Source organism: Barbus barbus, assembly GCF_936440315.1.
Source record: "Barbus barbus genome assembly, chromosome: 49".
Classification (NCBI taxonomy): Eukaryota; Metazoa; Chordata; class Actinopteri; order Cypriniformes; family Cyprinidae; genus Barbus; species Barbus barbus.
Window position 1 is genome coordinate 219,086 of NC_136727.1, and position 27,015 is coordinate 246,100.

Below are 27,015 nucleotides of genomic sequence, written 5' to 3' on the forward strand. Positions count from 1 at the left end.
TTAGCAGAGCTTTTATCCAAATATAAGAGCATTTAACACGACCTGGATCCGGCGCGACGTGATGAGGTTCTTAACGGGTTCTATTGTCGCGTCGCGTTCAGTAGGTGAAATCATTACATGGAAATTTGATCGCGTGATTTGCGTCATCGTGAGGTAACACATACTTACAGTGTGTTTGAAAAAAAGGATGTAATTGTAACTCTGCTTTTTTCTATGGTACATTTTACCCCAGACCACCAAAGAGCAAAGAGCGAATGAAAGAAATCGTGAGATGAGCAACAGGAGATGCAACAGATGTGCCCAAGAGATGACTGGCCTTGTAATTGGCTGAATGTTAGTTCACTCAAATCTAAGTAACAAATCAGAGAAATACTAACAGCTGGCTGGTGCAAGCTGTTAGTAAATCTGGCCCTTAAACTTTGGGATGCAGCAATAAGTCGCATGAGTTGCGTTTCCGGTCTCCTGCGTTCGCATGCACGATAATGGAACGAAAAGCATTCCATAGTCTGCTGACATTCGTTATGAATCGTTTGTGTGGACAGTGATTGCAATCCCCTAATTTTCGCATTCTATGCATCTACCAAGATCACATGACCTGCAGAAACCGCACCTACGGTGCAGGCTGACCCAGCGTCGGTCTCTTACCAGATACGCGGGCGAGGCGATAAACGCGCACAGCGCTCCGGCGGCGGCTCCTGCGACCAGACACCCGCCCGGTGCATCCATGAGCCCCACGGCCTCTGTGTAGGAGTAGAACCCAAGCCGCACACCGTTCATCAGGCCCTGGTACAGCAGCGCTGCGGTCAGGCCCTTCTGCAGGCCGCGGAGTCCGTCAGCACCGGCCACCAGCCACAGCGCCTGCAGATGTAGCCGCGTCTTCACCACCTCCAGCGGGTTCGTCAACACACACACGCCGCAGCACGCCAGTGCACCCAGACTGAAGTCCAGCGGGGGCCACAGGGCCCAGGGTCCGGCCGGAGAGCTCACAAGCCGCATGACGGAAAAACACACCTCCGATCCCACTGGAGAGTGTGTGACAGTGAGTGTGTGTGTGTGTGAGAGTGAGAGAATGTGTGTGTGTGCGTACACCACAGAAGCGTTTCTGACGTCAAACCTGAAGCGGTCAGAAGTTACTGTCATCACAATGATTTATGAACAAGAACAAAAAAAATTAAGTTTTCATTTAAAGGGGTCATATGACGTCACTAAAAATAACATTATTTTGTGTATTTGGTGTAATGCAATGTGTTTACTCAGTTTAAGATAAAAAAACTCATTATATTCCACATACTGTACACTTGTTGCTCCTCTATGCTCCGCCTTTCTGAAACGATTTTTACGAAGCTCATCTTTCTGAGAAGCGAGGCGTGCTCTGATTGGCCAGCTATCCAGTGCGTTGTGATTGGCCGAATACCTCAAGCGTGAGATGGAAATGTTACGCCCCTCACCATATCTGGAAACACACAGCGTCTCCACGACAACAATACTACAGCGAGAATAAAAGTTACTCCTCCTTTCTTTGAGTAAACATTTGGGCGGTGTTCTGCAAATCTTCCCACACCGTGACGTAGACATGTGGGGCGTGTTTAAATGAGGGGTTTTAGAAAGACGTGGAGAGTCTTAACTTTTATAAACAATATTTCTTTGGGTTTGAGACTTTAGTCTTTGTAACTTTACGGATCTTATCTATGCACAAACAGCTTAAAACACTCCAAAGAGAAAAGAAAACTTAAAATCACATCATATAACCCCTTTAAAAAAATGTGAGATACGCCTCACTCAGTCAAACACCGCTGAACATGCTGACTGGACAGAATCTCACGCAATCCTTACGAAAATCAACTATGGTTTTACTACAGATGAAGTAAAAAACAAACAAAAAACATGGTTACTGTAACAGTGTTGCTACACTAACTATAGTTTAAACATGGCATTTGTAACAAAACATTGGTTATATAAATGGGAATCAATCAACCAAAAAAAACATGATTATTACAATAAAAACATGGTTATTTTTCGCAAAGAGTATAATCCCACATGAAAAAATACTGTAGTAATTTACAGTAAATATAGTGTTTTTGAACCATACTATAGTAAAGTACTAGAATTAATTTGTTGTAGTAATTCTATAGTTGCTGTGGTAGTAATGACTTTATCCAATACTGTACAACTATAGAGTATATTATTCTACAATACTCTCATATTCTATAAAGCATACTACAGTATACTACAGTATTGATTAGATCACTATAGTTAATACTACAGTATGTTGTAGCATTCATTAGTGTTGTAAATATATACAGTATAATACACTTTACTATAGTATGGTTCAAAAACACTATACTATTTACTATAAATTACTATAGTATTTTTCATGTGGATTTGCATATTCATAAAATGATCGTAGCATTTGTTTTAATCCTCTGTGTGTTTAAGTTATGCATTACATACGCTAAAAACAACGAAATCAATTAAACTCTTAAACTTTACATGCGTTACACAAGTATTTTGTGAGTATGAGCGAGTCTTAGCGACTCCGGTCCCGTCTCTCCGGGAAACACGAAGTGCTCGAGTCAACGCCCCGCCCACTACCCCCGCCCCGACCAATCACCGCGCGGTTGCTGCTCCACCTCACTGCCTGTCCAGCGCTCAGCCAATCAGCACGGAGCACCGCGGACTGAACTCAAATGGTTAAAGGTGAATGGTGGCGAAAGTCCCACAGCGGATCTGAAACTCATTCTTGAGTCAAAACCAAGCGGCAACCTCCCGCTCCCTCTAGTGAAACCAACACGGAAGTGATTAAAATCACATTGACTCTCAATGTTAAAATGCCCAACTTTACAGTAGAAAAAAACATGTTTACAGCCTGGTACAAAAATTTATTTTGGTCTATATAGCTAATTTTGCCCTTCGTGACAACTGTGAGGGGGGTGAATTTTTTTATAACTCATCCATTTAAATTATATTAAGCCTTAAACCTCTGCATAATTAAGGGCGTGGCCACTTGAGTGACAGGTTGATTGACGTTGCTGTCTCTATCTGCTGTCTGTTAGCCGTCACGTTACCTCAGCCGCTGAACTTGGCATCTCTGCCGTGTTTCTGCTTTTGTTTTATACAGTCTATGGCTTTTTTCGTTATTATTTCTTAAAATTATCTAATAAAATGGCTTGTTGTGCGGTTAATTGTACTAACAGACCGTCCAAGTCTAGGCTCCATTTTTTGTAATTTTATTTATTAATTAATTTATTCTTTATAATTTTATTTAAAACTTAACTACACTCCAGAATCCGACAGACTGTGATTGGCTGTAACGTTAGGCCTGTAATTAACGTTACTGGTTAAGCGTTTTCCTCCAATAGAAAACTGTTAGGCTATAATACAAACTCTGTGGCTTAAAGAATTAAAACCGATTAAAACTGTTTTTAAAAGACGAAACTCAGTGAGAACATGATTAATAAAGTATACTATATACAGACAGGCACCTCAGTTCCGCCCACGTCCCGCCTCATTGCCCATTTTGGATCATCCGGGAGTGACGCGCGGTGACGCATTGCCAAGATGGCGGCGGTCGGCTCCGCCCACTTTAGGCTTCAAAAACGCTCTTCAGAAACCTACGTCCATTTTTTTTACAGTCTATGGTCAAAACCAGAACAAACACAAACCACTGCCCCAATTACAAACACAGACTGTTCAAAATATTAAACTAAATATATAATTAATAAATATTGAATAAACATGAAATAATATAAATATAAAATGTATTAAATAAAAATTATGTAAACATTTGATTTCTTTTGCAGTTGACTTCTTCACACTTCTGACTTTATATTTCACAATTTATATTTTCTGCAATTCTGATTTTACATCTTGTAATTATTAATTTTTTACACAATTCTGACAGCGCAATTGAGACTTCACATCTTCACAATTTAGATTTTTCTTGTCAATTCTGACTTGACGTCTCAATTTACTTTTTTTTGCAAAATTTTGACTTCACTTCTCGCAATTATTACAGCTTTTAAATGTATAAACCTAAAATGAAACAATGACATTAAAATGTAGCATGTAGTAGAGCAGGGGCTCGTTCTTCGTACGTCGCTAACTCGGTTAGCTGGGTTTGATTGTTGATGATTTGGCTTGATCTTGGATCGTTTGGTTCTTCGACGCTCATCCTGGACTTGCTGTCATAGCAACAGGTGCGCAAGCCTAAACCTGCTCGGGAGCAGCTTATTTCATGTAAACAGGATTAGATCGCGGCTTTATAAGCGGAGGAGATGGGGAAGTCTGTCGCAGCCATGTCTTGCCCGTTTTTTCAGAGCTTATCGAATTAATCGCGTATCGCGGGATAGACAGGATCCTTCGGCTCAGCGCGAAAGTGTAATTGTTGAGAGATATCGTTTTTCTCGTGAGGGTGTTATTTACATCATTAATTTGTTGGAACCACACATTAAGTGTTCAACACGGAGGAGTCGGGCTTTGACAACTGCACAGACTGTGTGCATTGCCCTGAGATTCTTTGCGAGTGGCACACTATTGGAGATGCAGAGAACTTCTGTCTGTCGTGCCATTCGCAAAGTTTACCTGGCACTCAAGCAGTTTTTAAGGGTTTTTGTGGTATTTCCAAGCCACTTAAGACCCCAGGTGGTAAAGCAGATTTTTTTGCTATTGCAGGTACATTTATAATTGTTAATGACATGCAATCATGACCATGCCAAAAAGTATGACTAACAGTATGTGTCCTTCAGGCTTCCCTAACGTGATTGGTGCCATAGATTGCACACACATCCCCACCAGGCCCCACCGGGCCCCAATGAAGGGGACTTTGTGAACAGAAAGGGGGTTCACAGTATAAATGTGCAGGTAAATTACTATTACAATTTATAATATTCCAGATTAGTAATATATTACATTAAAAAAAAAGAAATTGATCAAAAAGTATGCAGTTGACTGACTAAAATCTCTTTGATGGTGTGTGACGCTATGCTCCATATAACAAATGTGGAAGCAAAATGGCCAGGATCTGTGCATGACTCAAGAATTTTCAGAGAGTCACATTTATGTACATTATTTGAACGTGGTAAGGGAACATATGTCAAGCTCACAGTATTACACACACTTATGCTGAGCCTAACAAAACTGCATTTTTCCATTATACAGGGGATTTTGACGGGATCCTGCTTGGAGACAGGGGCTATGCCTGCAGGCAGCATTTTATGACGCTCTTCCCTGCCCCAAACCCTGGACCACAAACCCGTTACAATGCAGCTCTAGCCAGGACAAGGGCACGCATTGAAATGACCTTTGGGCAACTAAAGGAAAGATTTCAGTGTCTGAAGGGTCTGAGGGTTGCACCTGACAGGGCCTGTGACATAATTGTTGCATGTGCCATCCTCCACAATATTGCCACCATCAGAAAGGAGAGGACCGCTGTGGTGGAGGTGCAGCCTGATGATGACCTCCAGCCAGTGCACTTGGACCAACCTAGTGGCAGAGCTGCACGGGACAGAAATGTGGAGCACCATTTTTGAATGCGTAAAATAAAAGACAAGACAAATATGCTTAGTTCCTGGAGTTTTATTTAAACAATTTTTTATAAAGAAAAGCCAGCAAGTCATCTTTTGCCTGCAATAAGAGATAGTTATGTAAAGTCAGCAATACTACTGTGTGTCAACTGGTGTATTAGCACTTACTCTGAAGGTCCTTTTGAAGCAACTCTATCTCTATCGAGTTCAATTTCTCCTCTTAATTTGTGTTTTTTCAGGTCCAAATACTCGATTTTTTGTTGAAGATGCCGTTTATATAGGGAACGGATGTCACCCTGTGTCATTTTGTGAAAGAAAAAAAAAGGGGTCAAAACATGCCTCATGCAACAAAAGTAAAAGTACAACACTGTCCACCTCTGTATCAGTTCTTTGTGCAGACTCTTCTGTAGGCCTTTCTCTAGGTGTGGACTCCTGCAACTCATATTGCAGACAGAAAGAATAGGTACACAAGTATATACAAATTAGTGTAACGTTATTTATGCACTTACAGGGTCTTCCTCCAAAGGACAGTCATCTGAGAGGGTTTCTTCACTGTCCTGTGCAATGGAAATAAATGGGTACTCCAAAGTGTTGCACTCTTCCCTTTATGCAAGTTAGAAAAAGTACACAACTTACTGCATATGCTTCAGCCACCACTTGCTTGGGAACAGGTAAAAGTGTTGGTGTATTAAGTAAAACTGCACAAAAGAGGGGGAAAAGAGAAAAAAAAAAAATCATTACAATTAACTACACTGTAAAAAAATATAATGTGATCAATAACTCATGGCAACATTTTATTTTAACTAAAAGTGTAGAAGTCTTCACTTTCACAAATGGTTGAAATGTCTGTACCAGCCATTTGGATTATACTTCATTTAATGCAGCAATAAATAATTTTACAGTGTACTAAGAGAATTGAAAGCTCGTTTAGCCTACCAGTAATGAAGGTGTTGCTGCTACTGGTCCCTGGCTTTGGGTCTGAGGAAGAGCTGCCCCCAGGGATGCCCTCCACAATGGTTCGGTCTTCATTCAACCCAAGGGCCAGCTCCTCTGCTGGGGTATATTGTAGTGGTGCAGGACCACCACCTGTTTTTTTTTTTTTTCAGCCTTTTTCTTGGTGGCTGTTATAAACAAACATTATTTAACAGTGGCTTTTAAAAAGGAAAAAAAGTGGCTTTTTAAAATAAAGACAGTATAACAATTAAAGGCTACCATTTTGTAGAATATTCTTGTACTTCACTTTTACTTGTCCCCATGTTCTAGTGGGTCCCGTGGTGGCTCTGACATAAAAGAACAAAGTAAATATGAAATTATTAAAATGCAAAAATACACACTGTAGAAAGTAATATAAAATCTACCATGGACAGCACTTACGCATTTAATTTGTCTGCTACTTTGTGCCAGCCCTCTCTCCTGGTTTTTGCAGACTTTGAGGTGTTTCCTGTCGTTTTAATTAAAGACTCAAATTCGGCATAACCTTCCATTAAAAGCTCTTGTTCTGCTTGGGAGAAAAACTGGGCACGTTCTTTGGCCATGCTGAACAGCCAATAACAGCATTGCTGATCAGTGTTTCTACGATCAATACACATCCCCTTTTAAACCAACGCATGAACGCACAATTATCTCAGATAACTCAATCCAGCGATACTAATCATAAACAGCAGGTGTGTTCGAAGAACCCAATTAGCCGGATCACGATTAGCACGATGAAATCATCTCGGATGTCTCATTTGATGTCGGATGTTTTAAGCAACGTACGAAGAACGAGCCCCTGGTGTTTGAAGAGCAGATCAGGTGACCACACAGCTTTATTCCGTTACAGTCAAGATCATAAAAACGCACAACATTCTCTCAGAGAATTAAGACATGAAGAACTTTATTTCTGTTTACAATCCAGTCTCATTCCCTCAACAGTACCATCACACACTCTCCCTCACACACACACACACACACACACACACACGTTTAATGTAAACATTGCAGGCTGAAAGAGCGGTAAAAAAGGTCCATTTCATCAGTTCCTCCTATAATCGTCTGTTTCCTTCAGCGTTTCTGAGGGTGATGCGACAGAAACAATAAAACATTCCCTTCTAGAGTTCTCTCTCTCACACACGCGCAGAGCACATAGCAAAAACATCATCCGCTCGCTCAGAAACTGAAACCACAACTATGTTTGAGTGTCCTTTATATGTGTCGAGCTGTATTTTAAGGTAAGTTAGTGTAAGGGCAGCAGTCGTTGCCGTTCCTCCATTACCTCTTGGCGCGGACGAAGTACAAGGCGTTGGTTTTGGGGTAATATTTCACGTTCTGCTTTTTGTCCATCAGGCCACCGAAGATGATGAGCTCTCCGCGGCCCTGAACCACCGTGTGCAGGCTGGTCTCGGGCGGCCCGGTGACGGCGCTGGGCGCTCCTCCGCTCCCATACGCCCGCCACGACACCACGCCGCCCGACTTGGCACGAGAAATGTCCAGCAGGTACATCTGCATGGGCTTGCAGTTGAGCGACTGGTAGAGCGGCTTGCCCACGTTCAGGCTCTGCGGGGGGTGGTGGGCGAGGCGGCGGGCGATGGGCGGGATGGAGGGTGCGTCGGCCGCCTGCGGTGGGCTGGAGGAGGCGGGCGATGTGCTGGCGGATGCGCCCGGCTGGGACAGCGAGGAAGAGGATGGCAGCGAGGAGGAAGCTTTGACGGCCTCCAAACCGCGGCGCAGGGCGGCGGGAGAAACGGCACCTGGAGGGGTGCGCGGTGACCCGGCCTGCGGAGGCGTGTGCAGCCCGTTAGAAGCGGGCAGTTCGGCGGAGGGCGAGGCGTCCCAGCTGTACTCCACCTGCGGGCGAGTGGGCGGAGACGCTGCTTGCACCGGGCTGGTGGAGGGCGAGGAGCCGTTGAGCAGTGGCGGGCTGTCGGGGCCCCGCGAGGGCGAGGCTCGGGCCGACGCTCGGGGCCGCAGGGTCCCCCATCGGCCATTCACGCAGGGCGCCTCCTCGACCACGCCCAGCACCACGCCGCGCACCGGAGACTGGGAGCGCAGCGAGGGCGGGTCTGGGCCCAGAGGGGCGGGCGTTGAGCTGATGGGCGAGGGCCGAGAGTTCAGACTCGGGCTGAGAGGAGCTCGACCCGATGGCGCCTGAGAGAAAACCACCACACACTGACCCACCTGAGACAGACAGAGAGAGAGATACTGCGTTATGTAACCAATATAGCAACAAATCTCATTTCGCAATTCAGACTTTCTTTGAATTCTGAGTTTACATCGCGTCATTCTCATTTTTTTTATGATTTACTTTACATCTCACAATTCTGACTGATTTTCCACAATTCTGACTAGTGTTGCTTTCGTCAACGAAAATTATGACGAAATATCATCGTCAACGAACCTTTATCACGTGACGAAAACGAGACGAGACGTAAATGCTGGTCATGTGACGATGACGATAATTAAATGTATAATGCAATATTGTTGACGAATAAAAACGAGACTAAATGTGGTTTACAGAATAAAAACTATGCTAAAATGTCTTCTTTTTCGTTGACTAAAACGAGACGAAACTAAATGTCATAACGTTATTTCGTCTCGTTTAGTCGCGTTATTATTATTATTTTGCAGTATTTGTTTCCGGTGTCTCGCTTCAGGTCACACTGGACAGACGCAGGCGACATCACTTCCTCAAGCCCCACTCGCGGCATTATTTTGAAGACGACAACAAAAGTTAAGTCTGATGCAGAGAAAGGGACCGATGGCCGCCAGCCGGGGTTCGTCTTTGGGAGATGTGTGTGTACTTCTAACATGTTTGGTTGGTAAAATAAATGTTGTAAATTCAAATCAGAGCGACTTCTGTGTCTGAAATAGATGTATTCTTGAGTCTATAAGGTAACAATAATATAATAAAGATAACTAAAATACAAAGATATATATAAAATATAAAGAGACTAAAATACAATTTTCATTGACGAAAACTAGACAAATAGTCAGCAGTTTTCGTCGACTAAAACTAGACTAGACTAAAAAAAGTATGAACGTGACTAAAACTAATAAAAACTAAAATGACAGCTTCACACAAAGACTAGACTAAAACTAAAACAGGCCGCCAAAACAACACTAGTTCTGACTTTCTGCAATTCAGACTTTTTTTTTGCCATTATGAATTTACATCTTGCAATTCTGATTTTCAGACTGCTTTTCAAATCCAGACTGTCAATGTAAATTGAATTCAAGTTGCAATGTAACAGTAATAGCGACAAATCTTGTTTTCCGTATTGTGTACATCTGAAGAAAACAGATTATCGACACAATGTAGGGTGGAACTGAATGCGACCTTACAGTGGATTGTAAGAAAAAGGGGGAGTTTAAGCAGACAAAATTATGTAATTATAACTTTTTCTCTCAGAATTCAGACATTGTTTTTCACAATAGTTTACTCAGAATTGTGAGAACTTAAATTGAGGATTCTGACTTCATCACAATTCTGAGTTTACATCCTGTTTGTTTTTGTTGTAACTGTGACTTTTTATCTTCCAATCCTGACTTTTTCTCTCACAATTCTCTAATCAGGAAGTGAACCTTTGAAGTCACCTTGCAGGCCGGATGGCACCAGAGCTCCGGCGCGCCGTGATCCTCGTTCTCCACGCGCAGCTGCTGCCACGTCCAGGGGGAGGCGCTCATGTGCAGCAGCCACGCGTCCTTCAGCAGCTGCACACACAGAGGATCACTGCAGCGCAACTCAACACACTCTCACACGCACACTCTCTCTCTCTCACTCTCTCTCTCACACACACACACTCACTCTCTCACACACACACTCACTTCTCTCACACACACACACACAAACACACACACACAAACACACACTCTCTCTCTCTCACACACACACACACACACACAAACACACACTCTCTCTCTCTCTCTCACACACACACTCACTCTCTCTCACACACACACACACTCACTTCTCTCACACACACACACACACACAAACACACACCCTCTCTCACACACTCACACACACACACACTCTCTCTCTCTCTCTCACACAGCAGATACTCACAGCGTTCGGTCCGCCGCAGCCGCCCAGAATCATTAGCGTCTCGCTGTCAATCACGATCTGAGGAACACGAGGCGACACAGTGAGCGGCTCAGACTCAGAGCATCACGGGAGTCAGTGAGAGACTGAGGAGGCGCTGTTACCTGAGACTGTCCCCCGCGGGGGTGAGGAGACGGGCCGCTGACGGCCGGTTTGGACCAGGACCACTGCTCCAGATCCAGGACCCAGACCTCGTTACTCCTGTGACACAAACACACACAATAAACACCCGTCTCAATCGCCCGCAGCCGACTCTCTCGTGCCATACGTACATCTGCCGCGCGCCCAGAGAGCCTCCGAACACCACCATAGTGCTGCCGATCACGGAGGACGAGTGTCCCGCCATCGGCGGCGGCCCGTGAGTCGTCACGATGCAGTTCCACCTGCGGGCGAGAAAGAGGCAGAGTTACAGGCTCCCACTTCCTGTCTGACACACACAGCTTCCGTTGAGTCACACCATGCAGGAAACGTGGATGGAATCGCAGAACCCAGTCAATAAAACCAAACGTTTTCATTTCATTTGATAAAAACAATCAAACGCAAACAAACTGAAAGCTCGAGACAAATGCTAAAATAAAAGTTCAATTCAAATTATGACTGAAAGATATTGCTGCAGTATAGTAAAATATACTTCTGAAAGCAACAAAAGTAAGTCACTTATGTCAGGTCAAAAATCTAAGGTAATTTGTGAATAAATGAAGATTATTCATGACCCTGCAGCACAAAAGCAGTCATGAGTAACACAGGTATATTTGTAGCAATAGACAACAATACATTGTATGGATCACAATTATACATTTCTCTTTTATGACAAAAATCATTAGGATATTAAGATCATGTTCCATCAAGATATTTATATATCAAACCATACATCAATGGAAAGATGATTTATTCAGCTGTCAGATGATGCATAAATCACAATTTCACAAAACTGGCCCTTATGACTGGTTTTGTGCTCCAGGGTCAGATTTGGTAAAGAGTCTCACCAGTTCTTGGAGGGCGAGTAGGTGTGTATCTCGTCGAAGAAGCGCTCTGGCTGGTGGAGAGGGTATGGACTGGGCCGCGTCCAGCCACCGAACAGCACCAGCAGATCCCTGTACATCACCAGCGTGGCTCCAGCTTTAGGAGAGGGATACGAGCCTGAACACAACACAAGAGCTGTGACTGACGGAGCTGACGCGATGCGACGCTGCACACACACACACACTGAGTCTGACCTGATGCCAGCGGCCGGATCCACTCCTTACTGTTGAGATCCAGACGCCACAGATCATTAAACGCTGCGTTACAGCTGCTCTGAGTGCAGCCGCCGAACACGTACATTGACTGGTTTGAGTCATAGTAACACGCACCTGCGACACACACACACACACACCAAACTCAACCACAGTACATACTGTCAATAGTTAGTATTTCATACAAATAAATAATCAACATCTCATCAGTGAGCGATTCAGATGCTCTGACTCAATGAGTCATTCTTTAGAATGATTCAAACTAATCACTTGTGACTCATTAAAAGAACTGGTTCAAAAGAGTCATTTCAAAAGAATCTAGTGTGATTAATTCTACTAAACATCAGGAAACTGGTGAGAGTGTGTGTGTGTGTGTGAGAAATCAGGTGTGAATACTAGGTTCCTTCACACTTTATTGTGAGATCAGCACGTCTGAACTGCTTAAAACCGATTGAAGTGCATCAAACACATTTGTGAGTGTGAGTGTGTGTGATCTGTTCACTGACTGTGTGAGAAGCGTTGTGTTATTGGTGTTCCAGGATAGGGATATGTGCGACTCTCCCACTGGATGTTTCCCTCCTGAACAGCCCTCAGGAAACCATGATAACACTGATACGCCACACCTGAGAGAGAGAGAGAGAGAGAGAGAGAGAGAGAGAGAGAGAGAGAGAGAGAGACAGAGAGAGAGACAGAGAGAGAGACAGAGAGAGAGAGAGAGAGAGAGAGAGAGAGAGAGAGAGAGACAGAGAGAGAGAGAGAGAGAGAGACAGAGAGACAGAGAGAGAGAGAGAGAGAGAGAGAGAGAGAGAGAGAGAGAGAGAGAGAGAGAGAGAGAGAGAGAGAGTGAGTCACACACACACACACACACACACACACAGAGTAGTTCACACAGCTGTGCTGATTCACATTCACAGCTGCCGCGTCTGACTGACCGTTAAACTCGTCTCACATCCCAGTGTCACACATCACAATCAGAACGATGCGCTACTGCACTGCATCACATGCTAAACCACAACTACAACCATACAGCTCACTGTAACCATAACTATAATAACTGAAACAATCACTATTACAGTTACTATATGTACTATAACGACCGCTACAATGAGAACTTTAACAGTAACTATCGTAAGTGCAACGATAGCTACAAATACGACTATAACAAGAGCTATAATGATAAGTACAATAACTATAATTACAATAATTATAACTAAATAAAATAACACCAGCAATAATGCTACCTATGATATCTATAATGATAACTATAATGATAACTATAATGGTAAGTTAAAATGGTTTTCAATGGTCACTTTGTCGCGTCCAGTGTAGACAGTGTAATAATAGCGATAACTATAAAAGTAAATATAATGCTGTAACGGTAACTATATCGGTAACTATAATTATGATAACTATAAAGTAACTATAACTGCAGTGCTGCCGATAATGGTAACTATAATTATGATATCTATAAGAGTAACTATAATACTATAACGATAGCTATAATAATAACTAATAATGATTACTATAACGGTAATCATAACTATAACAATAACTACTACAATTACTATAATAGCAACTATAATAACAATAACTGTAATAAATATAATTTTAATGGCAACTATAACGATAACTATAGTGATAATAACTATAACAATATCTTTAATAATAACTATAAAGGTAACAATGACTATAAAGATAATGATAAACAATTACAATAACAACTGTAACAATGTTTGATATGCTGGTAACTTTAAAAATAATAATAACTATAATGAAGAAGAACTATAACAATAACTATATTTATGCTGATACGTAGAACGATAACTATAAGTAGTAAACTATTTTGATAATGCTAACGTTATGATTACTATAAATATTTTTCTGCAAATTTGCCTTTTCTTTAAATTCGCTGGATTCTAATCGCATCCAAAATAAAAGTGTGTTTACAGAATATGTGTGTACGGTGTATATTTATATATAAATACACTAACTTGCATGTATACATTTAAAACAAATGTTGTTTATATATTACATATATTTATACAGAATATAAACTATGAGAATAAATACAAGCAAATACACGTAAATATTTTAAAAATATATACTATATGCGTGTGCTTATATATACATAATAAATGTTCAGAGTACACACGTATCCTGTAAACAACACTTATTCTGGATGCGATTAATCGTTTGACAGCACTCCTTCTGATTGGCTGTCAGTGCTATAACTGTTCATGATCTGCGAAAAACATCTTGAAAGTGAACCAACGGTATTTTGGTTGTCCGTGTCGTTATCACTATAGTTGTGACGTGGCAATTTTCTGGTAGACTGGAGAGCGATTATTAAAAGTTTTCGGTTATGGTTCCTGGCGTTCAGTTTGATTCGGAAGTGACCCCTGACCTTTGATGAGGCGGTACCACTGCTTGCAGACCAGCGCGGCCGTCTTGTGCTCCTGGTAGGGCGACAGGAAGGAGAGGATGTACTCCAGCACCTCCTCGGGGAGCTCACCCATGCTGCGCACGCCCGGCTTCACCTCCTCCGTCTCCATGGCAACCGAGCAGCTGTCCTCTCCGTCTGCGCAGCCAGACATGACGCCGTCTGCGGATCTGAGAGGAATAACAGAACACTCTGCCTTCAGATCAGTGTTGCAGAGTCCAGTGTTTTCCTGCAGAATCAGCGATTAATCCCATCCAAAATAAAAGTCTTAGTTTGCATAATACGTGTGTTCTGTGTGTATATATTATGTTTATATGAATACACACACATGCATGTATGCATTTCAGAAAAACATGTTATTTTTATATATTTATTTATATGAATATAAATATAGACATGTAAATATTTTCTAAATATATATTTGTGTAAACAAACCTTTTGTGATTATTTTATTGTGATACATTTTGGATGTGATTAATTGCAATTTGACAGCACTATTTAAAATAAGTTCACTTGCAAAATAAAAGTTTCCTGATAATGTACTCGCCTCCATATCATCCAAGATGTTCATGTCTTAAATTCACAAAGAAATTCCACGGAGAGGTCTATTTGACGTCTGCAAGATGTATGTTTAGAGTGTTTGCTCGTCTGCAATACTTCTATAGTATGTTTCCTATCAGATGTCAAATAGACGTCTATTAGATGTCTCTAAGATGTTTGATTTAGAATGTGTGTAAAACTGAGGTCTTACAGATGCTTTCCAGATCTTTACCAGACATGCCGTGTGCTATCCGGAAAACACTCCAGGATTTTCTCCATATAGTGGACTTCAATGGTGGCCAGTGATTACATCAACATACAGCTTCAAAGAGCTCTACACGATCCCAGCGAGGAATAAGGGTCTTATCTAGCCAAACAACCGGTCATTTTCTTCAAGAAATAGTGTTTATACACTTTTTAACAGTAGTGCTTGACTAGCATTAGCTTATCCTTCAACACTGGGCTGTTTTTCACGTCCGTGGCTTCAAGCGACACCAATAACGTGATATTTAGACCTTAAAATGCTCATTTTACTGCGGGATCCCCCAGAATGCAACTGGGCGAGTTTTGAGTGGGTTTTGTTGTGGAAAGCTGGCAAGCCTGATTGAGATGTTGTTCAAGATGCCCTCAGATCATGATCAGGTGTTAACTGTGTGTAATAGCGGACCTGTGCTGTTTTCTCTGCTCTGACCTCAGTATCAGATGATGTTTACTCGTGTAGTAGAGTAACGAGGAGTGAATCCGAGTATTTTCAGCGGCTGCTTCATTAGCCGAGCGCTAGCAGCCGGTTCTCTCGTCTGATGATGAAGATGAAGATGATGAAGGTGATCAGACGCGTGTTTACCTGTCTGCCGGGGTCTCGGTCCGTCTCTCGCCGGCGTGCTGCTTCTGCTTCTCCGCTGTTGTTTGTTTGTGTTTCTCTTTATCAGCTGCTCTCATGAAGCTCCTCACTCCAAACATCCGCCATCTTCCCTCCGCTCGGGAGCGCGCACGCACACACGTCACGCGTCTGGGGGCAACGTCCGGGCGCGCCCGACAGAAGTATTTATGGCTGTATCGTTTGTTTTATTGACGATCTGCTTCGTGTAAGAACGCTGTAATGCTTCATTTCGTGCGATTGTCAGTAATACGTGTTCGTTATATTGTGGCGTCACGTTTTATTCTGAAGTGTTATAAATCAAATCATCCAGCAGGTGTCAGTAGATCAATAATCACAGCCTGCTGCAAGGAAACCGCTAAATATCCTCAATAAAAGGGTTTTCATTTAATAATAGTTCACTAATAGTAACGTCTTTTAAGATCCGTAATCCGGTAGTAGTTTTAATGTAATATTTTTATAACTTTATACAGTCGAGCGAGCGGCTCTCTCGTATCGTATCAATCCGATTGATTCTAGCGAGTCGGTTCCTTCTGAATGGATCTCGCTCTTATATGTAACATCGGAAGATCCGATTCACTCTAGCGAGTCGGTTCCTTCTGAATGGATCTCGCTCTTATATGTAACATCGGAAGATCCGATTCACTCTAGCGAGTCGGTTCCTTCTGAATGGATCTCGCTCTTATATGTAACATCGGAAGATCCGATTCACTCTAGCGAGTCGGTTCCTTCTGAATGGATCTCGCTCTTATTTGTAACATCGGAAGATCCGATTCATTCTAGCGAGTCGGTTCCTTCTGAATGGATCTCGCTCTTATATGTAACATCGGAAGATCCGATTCACTCTAGCGAGTCGGTTCCTTCTGAATGGATCTCGCTCTTATATGTAACATCGGAAGATCCGATTCATTCTAGCGAGTCGGTTCATTTTCAAATGGATCTCGCTCTTATATGTAACATCGGAAGATCCGATTCACTCTAGCGAGTCGGTTCCTTCTGAATGGATCTCGCTCTTATACCCCGGCCCTTTTCCACCAAAGCAGTTCCAGGTGCTAGTTCAGAGCCAGTGCTATAGCCGGTTCTTAGTTAGTTCGACTGGCGAACCCTTTAAGAACCGGTTGCTTTTCCACAGGCTAGAGAGCAAATACAGAGCCAGGTCTTACGTCACTGAATACGTTTCATGTTTCGGATCACTAGCGCGGCACAACAGGCCTCTGTACAAAGCATCAGTGCCACGCAGATCGCTCGCTCGATCCAAAAGCATAAAGAGCCGTCTGCTTTCCAGTCGCTCCCGCAGCACCCCGATATGCCTCGCACCGACCGGTCGGAGCTGGTGCTTTGGGTGTCGAAAAACAGAGAACCGGTTTGAAACTAGGCTCTGGCTCCGAACCAGCACTGGAACTGCCTTGGTGGAAAAGGGGTATATGTAACATCGGAAGATCCGATTCATTCTAGCGAGTCGGTTCCTTCTGAATGGATCTCTTGTAATCAGTGTTGAGAAGACTACTTTGTTAAAGTAATAGGTTACAGATTTCAAGTTACCCTATTTAAATTGTAATTAGTGGAACTATTTCAATTACTTTATTAAAGTAATGTAACTGATTACATTTGATTACTTTTTCTTTTTTTTTTCTAACAAATGTTTTCAACTGTTAATCTTTTGAAACATGTAAAGCAGTTCTTCCCAAACCTGTCCTGGAGGACCCCCTGCCCTGCATCTTTTGTATGTCTCCCTTATCTAACACACCTGATTCCACTCATCAGCTCGTTAGTAGAGACCGCAAGAACTAAATGGTGTGTCTGATTAGGGAGACATACAAACTGTGCAGAGCAGGGGGTCCTCCAGGACAGGTTTGGGAAGCACTGATGTAAAGCATGCAGGAATAACCTTACAGCAGTACACTGACATCTACAGATGCTTCAGGAAAAAACAGAAAAAATCATATACATAAAACCAAACAGGAAGTAAAACAGTTAGTATAAGTAACCCTGGAGCACAAAACCAGTCATAAGGGTCAATTTTGAGAAATTGAGATTTATACATCATCTGAAAGCTGAATAAATAATCTTTCCATTGATGTATGGTTTGTTATGATAGCACAATATTTGTCTGAGATACAACTATTAGAAAATCTGGAATCTGAGGGAGCAAAAAAATCTAAATATTGAGAAAATCTCCTTTAAAGTTGTTCAAATGAAGTTCTTAGCAATGCATATTACTAATCAAAAATGAAGTTTTGATATTTACGGTAGGACATTTACTAAATATCTTCATGGAACATGATCTTAATATCCTAATGATTTTTGTCATAAAAGAGAAATGTATAATTTTGATCCATACAATGTATTGTTGGTTATTGCTACAGATATACCTGTGTTACTCATGACTGCTTTTGTGCTGCACAAATAAGCATGTATTAATATAAGCATCTGTGTCCTAAACTGAAACACTGGTCAATGCAATTTGGGAAAGAAATCAATCAAATCTGTGAAAATATTCAAATCTAACCCTCTTTGTAATCGCTAACATTTTCATGTAACTTATTTAATTACACTTTTTTTTGTAAACTGTAAGAGATTACATGTAACTACTTCCTCCCCCAACACTGCTTATATGTAGCTTCGGAAAGTCCGAATCTTTCGAGTGAGTCGGTTCATTTGAACCGGATCTCGGATCTAGAGTCGGAATCATTGTGGTGAACCGCTTTCTTTTCTTATGTGTCACAATGTTTTTGACTCAATTTTATTAATTTGTTTATTAAATTGATGATATAGTGCTAAATTTATTCATAATAAATTTGTCATACTTTTATGTGAAGTGATTTATATTGTGTTGATGAGCTGTAAGTGATCTGGATATTTCGTCAAAGAGCAGAAAATCAGAACTGCTTCCCTTCAAACTCAAACAGATGTCATAAGAAATGAAAATGGCTTTACTGTCAGACGTAAAAACAGTTTGCTGTGATTTCATGTGGACTTGTTTCCAGTCTCTCAGAGATTATTAACGTTACAGACACAGTAAACATGGGCACAAACACACAACAGACAGACGAACTGCAGCTTTAATCGTTCTACTGACACATGAACAGATTCACACGAGCGTTACACCGGAGTCCCGTCGGGTTTGCTCCGGTCTGATGGCACTTCCTGTAGAGGGCGGAGCACTTCCTGTGCCTTGAGTGGCGGCACGGAGCCTTTGGCGGGAATCGGCCGGCCCTCGTTATCCAGAACCCCTTCTCCATGAAGCCAGTCCATCTTCTGCCGGTGCTGTTTCACGGCATCATCCACCCGCGCGTCGATCATCGCCTCGGTCAGTACACCATCCTCGGAGGAGTACGCCGCCGCCTGACACACACACACATTACCCATGAGCCTCTGCGGCGCACGCTTCATCACACACCTCCATCAGATCAAACATTTAAAGGACAAGTCCTCTTCCAGAATAAACATTCCCTGATGATTTACTCAGCCCGTGTCATCCTACATGTTCATGTCTGTCTTTCTTCAGTCGCAAAGACATTACATTTCTTGAGGAAAACATTCCAGGATTTTTCTCTATATAGTGAACTTCAATGGTGGCCAGTGATTTCAACGTCCAAAATGCAGCATAAATGTCGTTAAATGAACGAACCTGCCAGGCGACTGCGAGTTTGGAGATTTCTCGTCCGGACATTCCCTCCACACGCTTCGCGATCTCCGAACACTTCAGCCCATAATCAAACTGAGCCAGCTTCAGCCTCCTGCACGCACACACACACACACACACACACACACACACACACACACGCCATGTCACATGACTTCACGTCACGTTCAGTTCAGCGAGTGTCACGCAGCATTTTAAGCCAATGTTGCATAAAAATGTCTGAATCAGTGCCGTTATTGTAAACTAAAAATATAAAAAAAAAAGACTATAAATGAAAAAGCAAATAGTAAAATTAAGCACTAAAATTACAAAAAATTTAAGTCGGTGGCAATAGCCTTGTGGGCAGCATGTCGAAATACAGCAATGTAGCACTTCGTGCGTCTCGAGTTCGAATCCCGCCTCGAAGACCTTCCCTGATGAGAACGAAAGCGCTTGTGTACAGTATTTTAGATCCGCATGCGTTCGGTGTTAAAGAGACAGCAGCCTAATAAACACACGCCGCCTGTAATTAACCTTAATCAAAGACCAGAAGAAAATCATTCACTGATCTTGACTGAATATCTTTAATAACTTTAATCTGTATTTTGTTTATGAAAAGAAAACTATGCAGTGTTTTTAAACTTAAAGTTTCTGAACCTGGAATTTGGTTCAGTTGTATTTAATTTATGCTATTGCTAGTTGATGTGTTTGTTCTTTAACACTTTAATATTTGAAATTTATATTAGTCTAGTTGTTTTGCTGTGGTATTTTTGTTAAAAGCATAGGCAAAAGTTCCTCTTGTAGGCCTATAGGTCACTGCACACAGAGTCCAAAACTTTCGTCCGAACTTTTCGCACGTTAAAATATAAATACGACCTCATGTTGTGTCAAATCACGTTTACACACTGCCTCCGAAACTTCTGTCCGTCAGAAAAAATTCGGATCAGGTTCGATTGTGTGTGTTTTTGCATCCGTAGCATGCATTTTGATAGGAAAGGATGGGGAATATGAAAAAACTGAAAAACGCACGCGAACATTTCGGACTCAGTGTGCAATGACCTGAAGAGTTCTGAAGGCTGCTGATTCTTACAGTTATTCAGCTGCAACAGACAGAATAAATATGTTTGACATCTAAATGTTTGACTCTTTTTTTTAATGTTATTGGAATCGAAACTAGGAATTGTTAAGAATTGGAATCGATAAGATTTAAATGTTACCCAAGGGCATAAAAAAACTGTACTGGAACACAGCCTGAGTATGTTATTTAGCCTGTGTGTGTGTGTGTGTGAGAGAGTGTAAGTGTGTGTGTGTGTGAGTGTAAGTGTGTGTGTGTGTGTGTGTGTGTGTGTGTGAGTGTGTGTGTGTGTGTGTGTGTGTGAGAGTGTGTGTGTGTGTGAGAGAGTGTAAGTGTGTGTGTGTGTGAGTGTAAGTGTGTGTGTGTGTGTGTGTGTGTGTGAGAGAGTGTAAGTGTTGCTCACTGGCGTCCTCCAGTGGCCGGCTGCAGCACGTATCTGTCGAAGTACAGTCGCACGAGTCTCTCTCGCTCCTCGAGTCCCGGCAGCATGAAGTTCACAATCTCGTCGATTCGGTCGTTTATGGCCCAATCAAACTGCTCGGGCTGATTACTGGCCAGAACCAGCATGAACCTGAAACACACACACACCTCCCAACATCATGTCATCCGTTTGTGTGCACATGTGTGTGTGTGTGTGAGAGACAGGTGTGTTTACTTGTTGCTCTGTTCTCCGGTGCGGTACAGGAATGCGTTCAGAGTCGCGCGCAGATCCTCGCTGATCCGCTCCTGAAACAAACACACACACGTCACATGACCCTGCAGCGACACACAGATACACACACACAGTGAGGGAGTGTGAGACTCACGGTGGATCTCTTGCGCAGGAATGCATCGGCTTCATCCACAAACAGCAGCAGCCTGGAGAACAGCAGAACATACACACACACACACACACACACACACACACACACACACACACACACACACACACACGATCACATGGTCAGTCAAAACTTATCTGGATAAGATAGAAATATCAGTATAATTATGTAATTACAGCAGTGTTAATTTTGGCAGGCTTTTTTGATTTAAGGCCATTGCACACTGAGTCCGAATTTTTCGTCCGAAATTTTCGCACGTTGAAAAATAAATACGACCTCACGTTTTGTCAATCACGTTTGCACACTGCCTCCGAAATTTTCGTCCGTCAAAATAAAATTTGGATCGGGTTCGATTTTTTGCGTTTCTCGCATCCGTATAAAGCATTTTGAGATGCTTTGAGAAGGTGTTTTGACAATTCAGAGCCACCGTACAAGCGAAAGCCAAAATCCAAAATAGTGTCAGACAAATGAATACACTTCGTCTTGCAGCACAGAGCACTTTATGACAAACAAATTGCGGAATACAAAGATACAGAATATAAAGAACTGCTGTAGCCTATTTTTTTTTATGCCTGGCGCGCACCTTTCCAATGCAGCAGTTCGGTGTGTGTGTGTCTGTGTGTGTGTCTGTGTGTGTGTCTGTGTGTGTGTGTGTGTGTGTGTGTGTCTGTGTGTGTGTCTGTGTGTGTGTGTGTGTGTCTGTGTGTGTGTGTGTGTGTGTCTGTGTGTGTGTGTGTGTGTGTCTGTGTGTGTGTGTGTGTGTGTGTGTGTGTGTGTGTCTGTGTGTGTGTCTGTGTGTGTGTGTGTGTGTGTCTGTGTGTGTGTGTGTGTGTGTGTGTGTGTGTGTGTGTGTGTGTGTGTCTGTGGGTGTATCCATACCTCAGACAGTCTCTGTTCAGGATAAATTGGTTCACGGAAATTGGTGGTCTTCTTTTTAATATGTGGATTCAGTATAGCTAGCAAAGTATCAAACTGAGGCACTGACATCCTGAAATAAACGTTGAATCTCTCGGGATAATCCCGCTGCTCTTTGATAAGGAGGTGGAACTCTCCTTCCTCTCTGCGCAATCTAAGGATTGGATGGACCCAATATTTCCTTTTTCTTTTTTTAAAAAGAGAGAGGCCAACAAAATCATCCTCACTGCTTGAAGACATTTTGTATAGTTTTGCGAATTTTTTCGCAACGGATTAATTAAAACGCATCGGACTCAGTGTGCAAGGTGACGTGACGTGACGAATTTTTAAGATTGCGAATGCGAAAAAACGCATGCGAAAATTTCGGACTCAGTGTGCAGAGACCTTTAGTCTTTATCTTGAGAGAAAAATGCTTAATAGTCTTAGAGTCACATTTTAGTCATTTGAGTCTATCATAGTTTTAGTCTAGTTTTAGTCGCCGAAAAGTCATTGCATTTTTGTCAACTTTTAGTCAAACTGCAGTTACCAACATTTATTTTGGTAGCTATTTTATATGTAGTCTTCAAACAAAAATAGTCATTACCAAATCAATTAAGTTTATGAGAAATTTGAATTAAGGATTGAATTTGGGAAAAACTGGAATAAATTCAAATTTTTTGGTAGAGATACAAATTTAACTAATTTTTCAGATACAGTAGGTTTATATAACAAGCATACATTTATTTAACATCTTTTGTTGGTTAATATTAATGGCATAGATAGGTAGGCTATTTAATTAGGAATGCTGTCCATTTAAGACGGATGCATGTAATACTGACACACATTCAGATTTCACCCACCTGTTTACATTCACTTAAGCCTGTATTTACATGAGATGCTCTACACGATATACATGTGGACTGCTGTGTGCATATTTGAGCGCTGAGAACTATGAGAACTGATCGCGCGCTGTATAGAACTGAGAACTGATCGCGCGCTGTATAAGAACTGCCCAGACAGCAAGCAGTGTCGGCCCAGATCCAGCCCACATCTGGCCCGCATTGATTGCACATGGGCCAGATGTGGGTTGGATCTGGGCCAAAACTATGTTGCTGTCTGGGTGAGAACTGATCGCGCGCTGTGTGAGAACTGACCTAGGCTACATGATTTCTTGATAAGTAGGCTATCTGTGCATATGTTGACAAGAAACAATGGCAAACAAATATTTTAACATGAACATTTGTGTAAATTCATTACTATTTGGAATAAAAGCTATACAGGTAAAATCACTTAATTAAATACAACTGAAGATCAGTGGGAAAAAATAATAAAGAATGAGTGAGTGGAATGTGCTGGAAACCGCCCTTGCAGCAGACTATGGCAGACGCAGACGTCACGTTCATTGAGACCAGTGCATGTAGCAAAGTCATATTAAACAGCCGATCGGAACGCCATATTTTTCTGTGACTAAACACACGGGCGCAGCGCGCAAGCAGGACGGAAGCAGAGCAGAAGCAGCGCGTATCCATTATTCACACCGGCAGCGTTTGCAGCGCGCACCTGAACCGCGGATTTTGTACAGATTTCTCAATAATGGGTAATAAGTTAGCTTTGTTTTATTTCTATTTAAAATACATTACAGAGGGAAAACGTGTCAAGAAGCTTATTTTTTTAATAAATTACGAAATATAAGTTTGTTTTCAATTTTCTTTTATGCTTTGTTTGCGTGTAGTGAGTTGTTGACAGAAGGAAGGCTATATATGTTGTTAAGAAGACTACGACAAAGGATGAGACGCAGACTTTGGGTACACTCTGTACAGTTTACACACAATGTAAGATGAAGGAAGAATAGCCTACCTTCCTCCTCAACTTGAAACTTGAAACATTTAATTGTATACGCATATCTCATATTTCTTATATATGTGTGATTATTGTGTGAAAAGTATCCATTTTTAAATAAATGTTTTTATTTCATCAGTGTTGTTTCTTTACTGATTGTAATACTTCAGAAACTGTACTGATTGGATTTGCATGGCTGAGGCCAACACAATGCTTTATCCTGAACATTACATTAGTATTGACAGTGCTCTTGAGGTCATTAACCTTGCACAGTAATTGCTTTTACATATTTCATATATGTGTAGAATAATTTAAATGCTAATATTTTGATATATGAATTATGGTATAAATTACCTATTTCATTACAAAAAAAAACATTACTAAGAAAATCATTTGTAGTTTTTATCTATCTTATAAACAGAAAATTTACATACATTACCCATCAAAAACATATAAAATCCAAAAAATGTCTGTAATAAGTAACCTTAAACTTCTTAATAGACACGTTTTTTAATGATCAATTTATGGAGAATTAAGTCTGAAATAGACATACAGTAGTCTACAGCGTAGATGTATGTAGCATGTGTGACCTTATTCTGTCTATTGTATTTAGTTAATTAGCTATTAATTTGTTCGTGCGTGGGCATGCTAAAAATTGAAAACAAAAAAGTAAGAAAGGTTATTACTTTCTGCACCGAGTGCTGATGCAACGTCCTCCCATGATTTTTCCTTCGCCTGCAAGTCTTTAGTAAAGTATGAGGATCATAAATAACTGTATGCTTCTCAACCTCCACGATTAGACGAGTGTCGTCCATGATTGTCTTCTTTGCATTAGCACTAGTACCGTCATCATGATGTCAACATGACACCTGTTCTTACGGCAACTTACTATATAGTTATAACACATATAGGCTAATATAATTAATACAATTAACCAGTGACTTAAGATGAAATAACAGTATAAATTATTTAAACTAATTTTAGTGATTAGAGCAAAAACTTTATTTTATTTAGTTTTTTGTAATATATAGTATTATTGTTTTTTTTTTACTGAAGTTTATACTCTATTTACAACATAGTAGATGTCATTAATTTACATTCTGGGGAACAATTTCACTTTTTCGTGTGTATTTTGTCCATAATACATGCTTTGTCACTTTAATTGAGCGTAAGCAGCGCAGCAAAAATAGACTCGGCGCCGAAACGATCGCGGCACTGCCGCTCCTGCTCTGCTCCTGCTACGCGCTGCCGCGCCGCTCCTGCGTGCTGTGTGAACGCTCTCATCCGTTAACATGGACGCCGAAAAAAATACGCGCTGCTTACGCTTGCAGTGTGAAACCGGCGTGAGAACTGAGAACTGATCGCGCGCTGTGTGAGAACTGAGAGAACTGATCGCGCGCTGTATGAGAACTGATCGCGCGCTGTGTGAGAACTGATCGCGCGCTGTATGAGAACTGATCGCGCGCTGTGTGAGAACTGATCGCGCGCTGTGTGAGAACTGATCGCGCGCTGTATGAGAACTGATCGCGCGCTGTATGAGAACTGATCGCGCGCTGTATGAGAACTGATCGCGCGCTGTGTGAGAACTGAGAACTGATCGCGCGCTGTATGAGAACTGATCGCGCGCTGTGTGAGAACTGAGAGAACTGATCGCGCGCTGTATGAGAACTGATCGCGCGCTGTATGAGAACTGATCGCGCGCTGTATGAGAACTGAGAACTGATCGCGCGCTGTGTGAGAACTGATCGCGCGCTGTATGAGAACTGAGAGAACTGATCGCGCGCTGTGTGAGAACTGAGAGAACTGATCGCGCGCTGTATGAGAACTGATCGCGCGCTGTGTGAGAACTGATCGCGCGCTGTATGAGAACTGAGAGAACTGATCGCGCGCTGTATGAGAACTGATCGCGCGCTGTATGAGAACTGATCGCGCGCTGTGTGAGAACTGATCGCGCGCTGTATGAGAACTGATCGCGCGCTGTGTGAGAACTGAGAGAACTGATCGCGCGCTGTGTGAGAACTGATCGCGCGCTGTGTGAGAACTGATCGCGCGCTGTATGAGAACTGATCGCGCGCTGTGTGAGAACTGAGAACTGATCGCGCGCTGTATGAGAACTGATCGCGCGCTGTGTGAGAACTGAGAACTGATCGCGCGCTGTATGAGAACTGAGAGAACTGATCGCGCGCTGTATGAGAACTGATCGCGCGCTGTGTGAGAACTGATCGCGCGCTGTGTGAGAACTGAGAGAACTGATCGCGCGCTGTATGAGAACTGATCGCGCGCTGTGTGAGAACTGATCGCGCGCTGTATGAGAACTGAGAGAACTGATCGCGCGCTGTATGAGAACTGATCGCGCGCTGTGTGAGAACTGATCGCGCGCTGTGTGAGAACTGAGAGAACTGATCGCGCGCTGTATGAGAACTGATCGCGCGCTGTGTGAGAACTGATCGCGCGCTGTATGAGAACTGATCGCGCGCTGTGTGAGAACTGAGAACTGATCGCGCGCTGTATGAGAACTGAGAGAACTGATCGCGCGCTGTGTGAGAACTGATCGCGCGCTGTGTGAGAACTGATCGCGCGCTGTGTGAGAACTGAGAGAACTGATCGCGCGCTGTATGAGAACTGAGAGAACTGATCGCGCGCTGTATGAGAACTGAGAGAACTGATCGCGCGCTGTGTGAGAACTGATCGCGCGCTGTATGAGAACTGATCGCGCGCTGTGTGAGAACTGAGAACTGATCGCGCGCTGTATGAGAACTGATCGCGCGCTGTGTGAGAACTGATCGCGCGCTGTATGAGAACTGATCGCGCGCTGTGTGAGAACTGAGAACTGATCGCGCGCTGTATGAGAACTGAGAGAACTGATCGCGCGCTGTATGAGAACTGATCGCGCGCTGTGTGAGAACTGAGAGAACTGATCGCGCGCTGTATGAGAACTGATCGCGCGCTGTGTGAGAACTGATCGCGCGCTGTATGAGAACTGAGAGAACTGATCGCGCGCTGTATGAGAACTGATCGCGCGCTGTGTGAGAACTGATCGCGCGCTGTGTGAGAACTGAGAGAACTG

At 42.5% G+C, this 27,015-nt stretch overlaps 2 protein-coding genes across 5 annotated transcripts in view; both read right to left on the reverse strand.

The window, feature by feature from the left end:
- Positions 1–7,302: 7,302 nt before the first annotated feature.
- Positions 7,303–15,809, reverse strand: LOC306867430 (F-box only protein 42-like). 4 transcript variants are annotated; one of them, XM_079413077.1, is made up of 11 exons: positions 15,662–15,805; positions 14,242–14,447; positions 12,344–12,460; positions 11,820–11,954; positions 11,589–11,742; positions 10,875–10,985; positions 10,707–10,803; positions 10,567–10,623; positions 10,095–10,211; positions 7,975–8,678; positions 7,314–7,901 (listed from the first exon to the last, which is right to left on the reverse strand). In XM_079413077.1, exons 1-11 carry the CDS (start codon positions 15,775–15,777, stop codon positions 7,844–7,846), a joined length of 1,872 nt encoding a protein of 623 aa, XP_079269203.1. In that variant the 5' UTR covers positions 15,778–15,805; the 3' UTR covers positions 7,314–7,843. The 4 variants fall into 4 exon arrangements, with proteins under 4 accessions (XP_079269202.1, XP_079269201.1, XP_079269203.1 ...); XM_079413078.1 differs by having other exon boundaries at positions 7,384–7,901; positions 15,509–15,807; XM_079413076.1 differs by having other exon boundaries at positions 7,303–8,678; positions 15,509–15,809.
- Positions 15,810–18,428: 2,619 nt separating this feature from the next.
- LOC306867279 (ATPase family AAA domain-containing protein 3-A-like) overlaps positions 18,429–27,015 on the reverse strand; it is a 31,439-nt gene continuing 22,852 nt past the window's right edge. The window contains exons 12-16 of the mRNA XM_079412878.1: positions 21,201–21,252; positions 21,050–21,120; positions 20,798–20,965; positions 19,326–19,434; positions 18,429–19,039 (exon numbers count right to left, since the gene is read on the reverse strand). Coding sequence (XP_079269004.1) covers positions 18,797–19,039; positions 19,326–19,434; positions 20,798–20,965; positions 21,050–21,120; positions 21,201–21,252 — 643 coding nt within the window. The 3' untranslated portion in view covers positions 18,429–18,796. The remainder of the gene's footprint in view (positions 19,040–19,325; positions 19,435–20,797; positions 20,966–21,049; positions 21,121–21,200; positions 21,253–27,015) is intronic.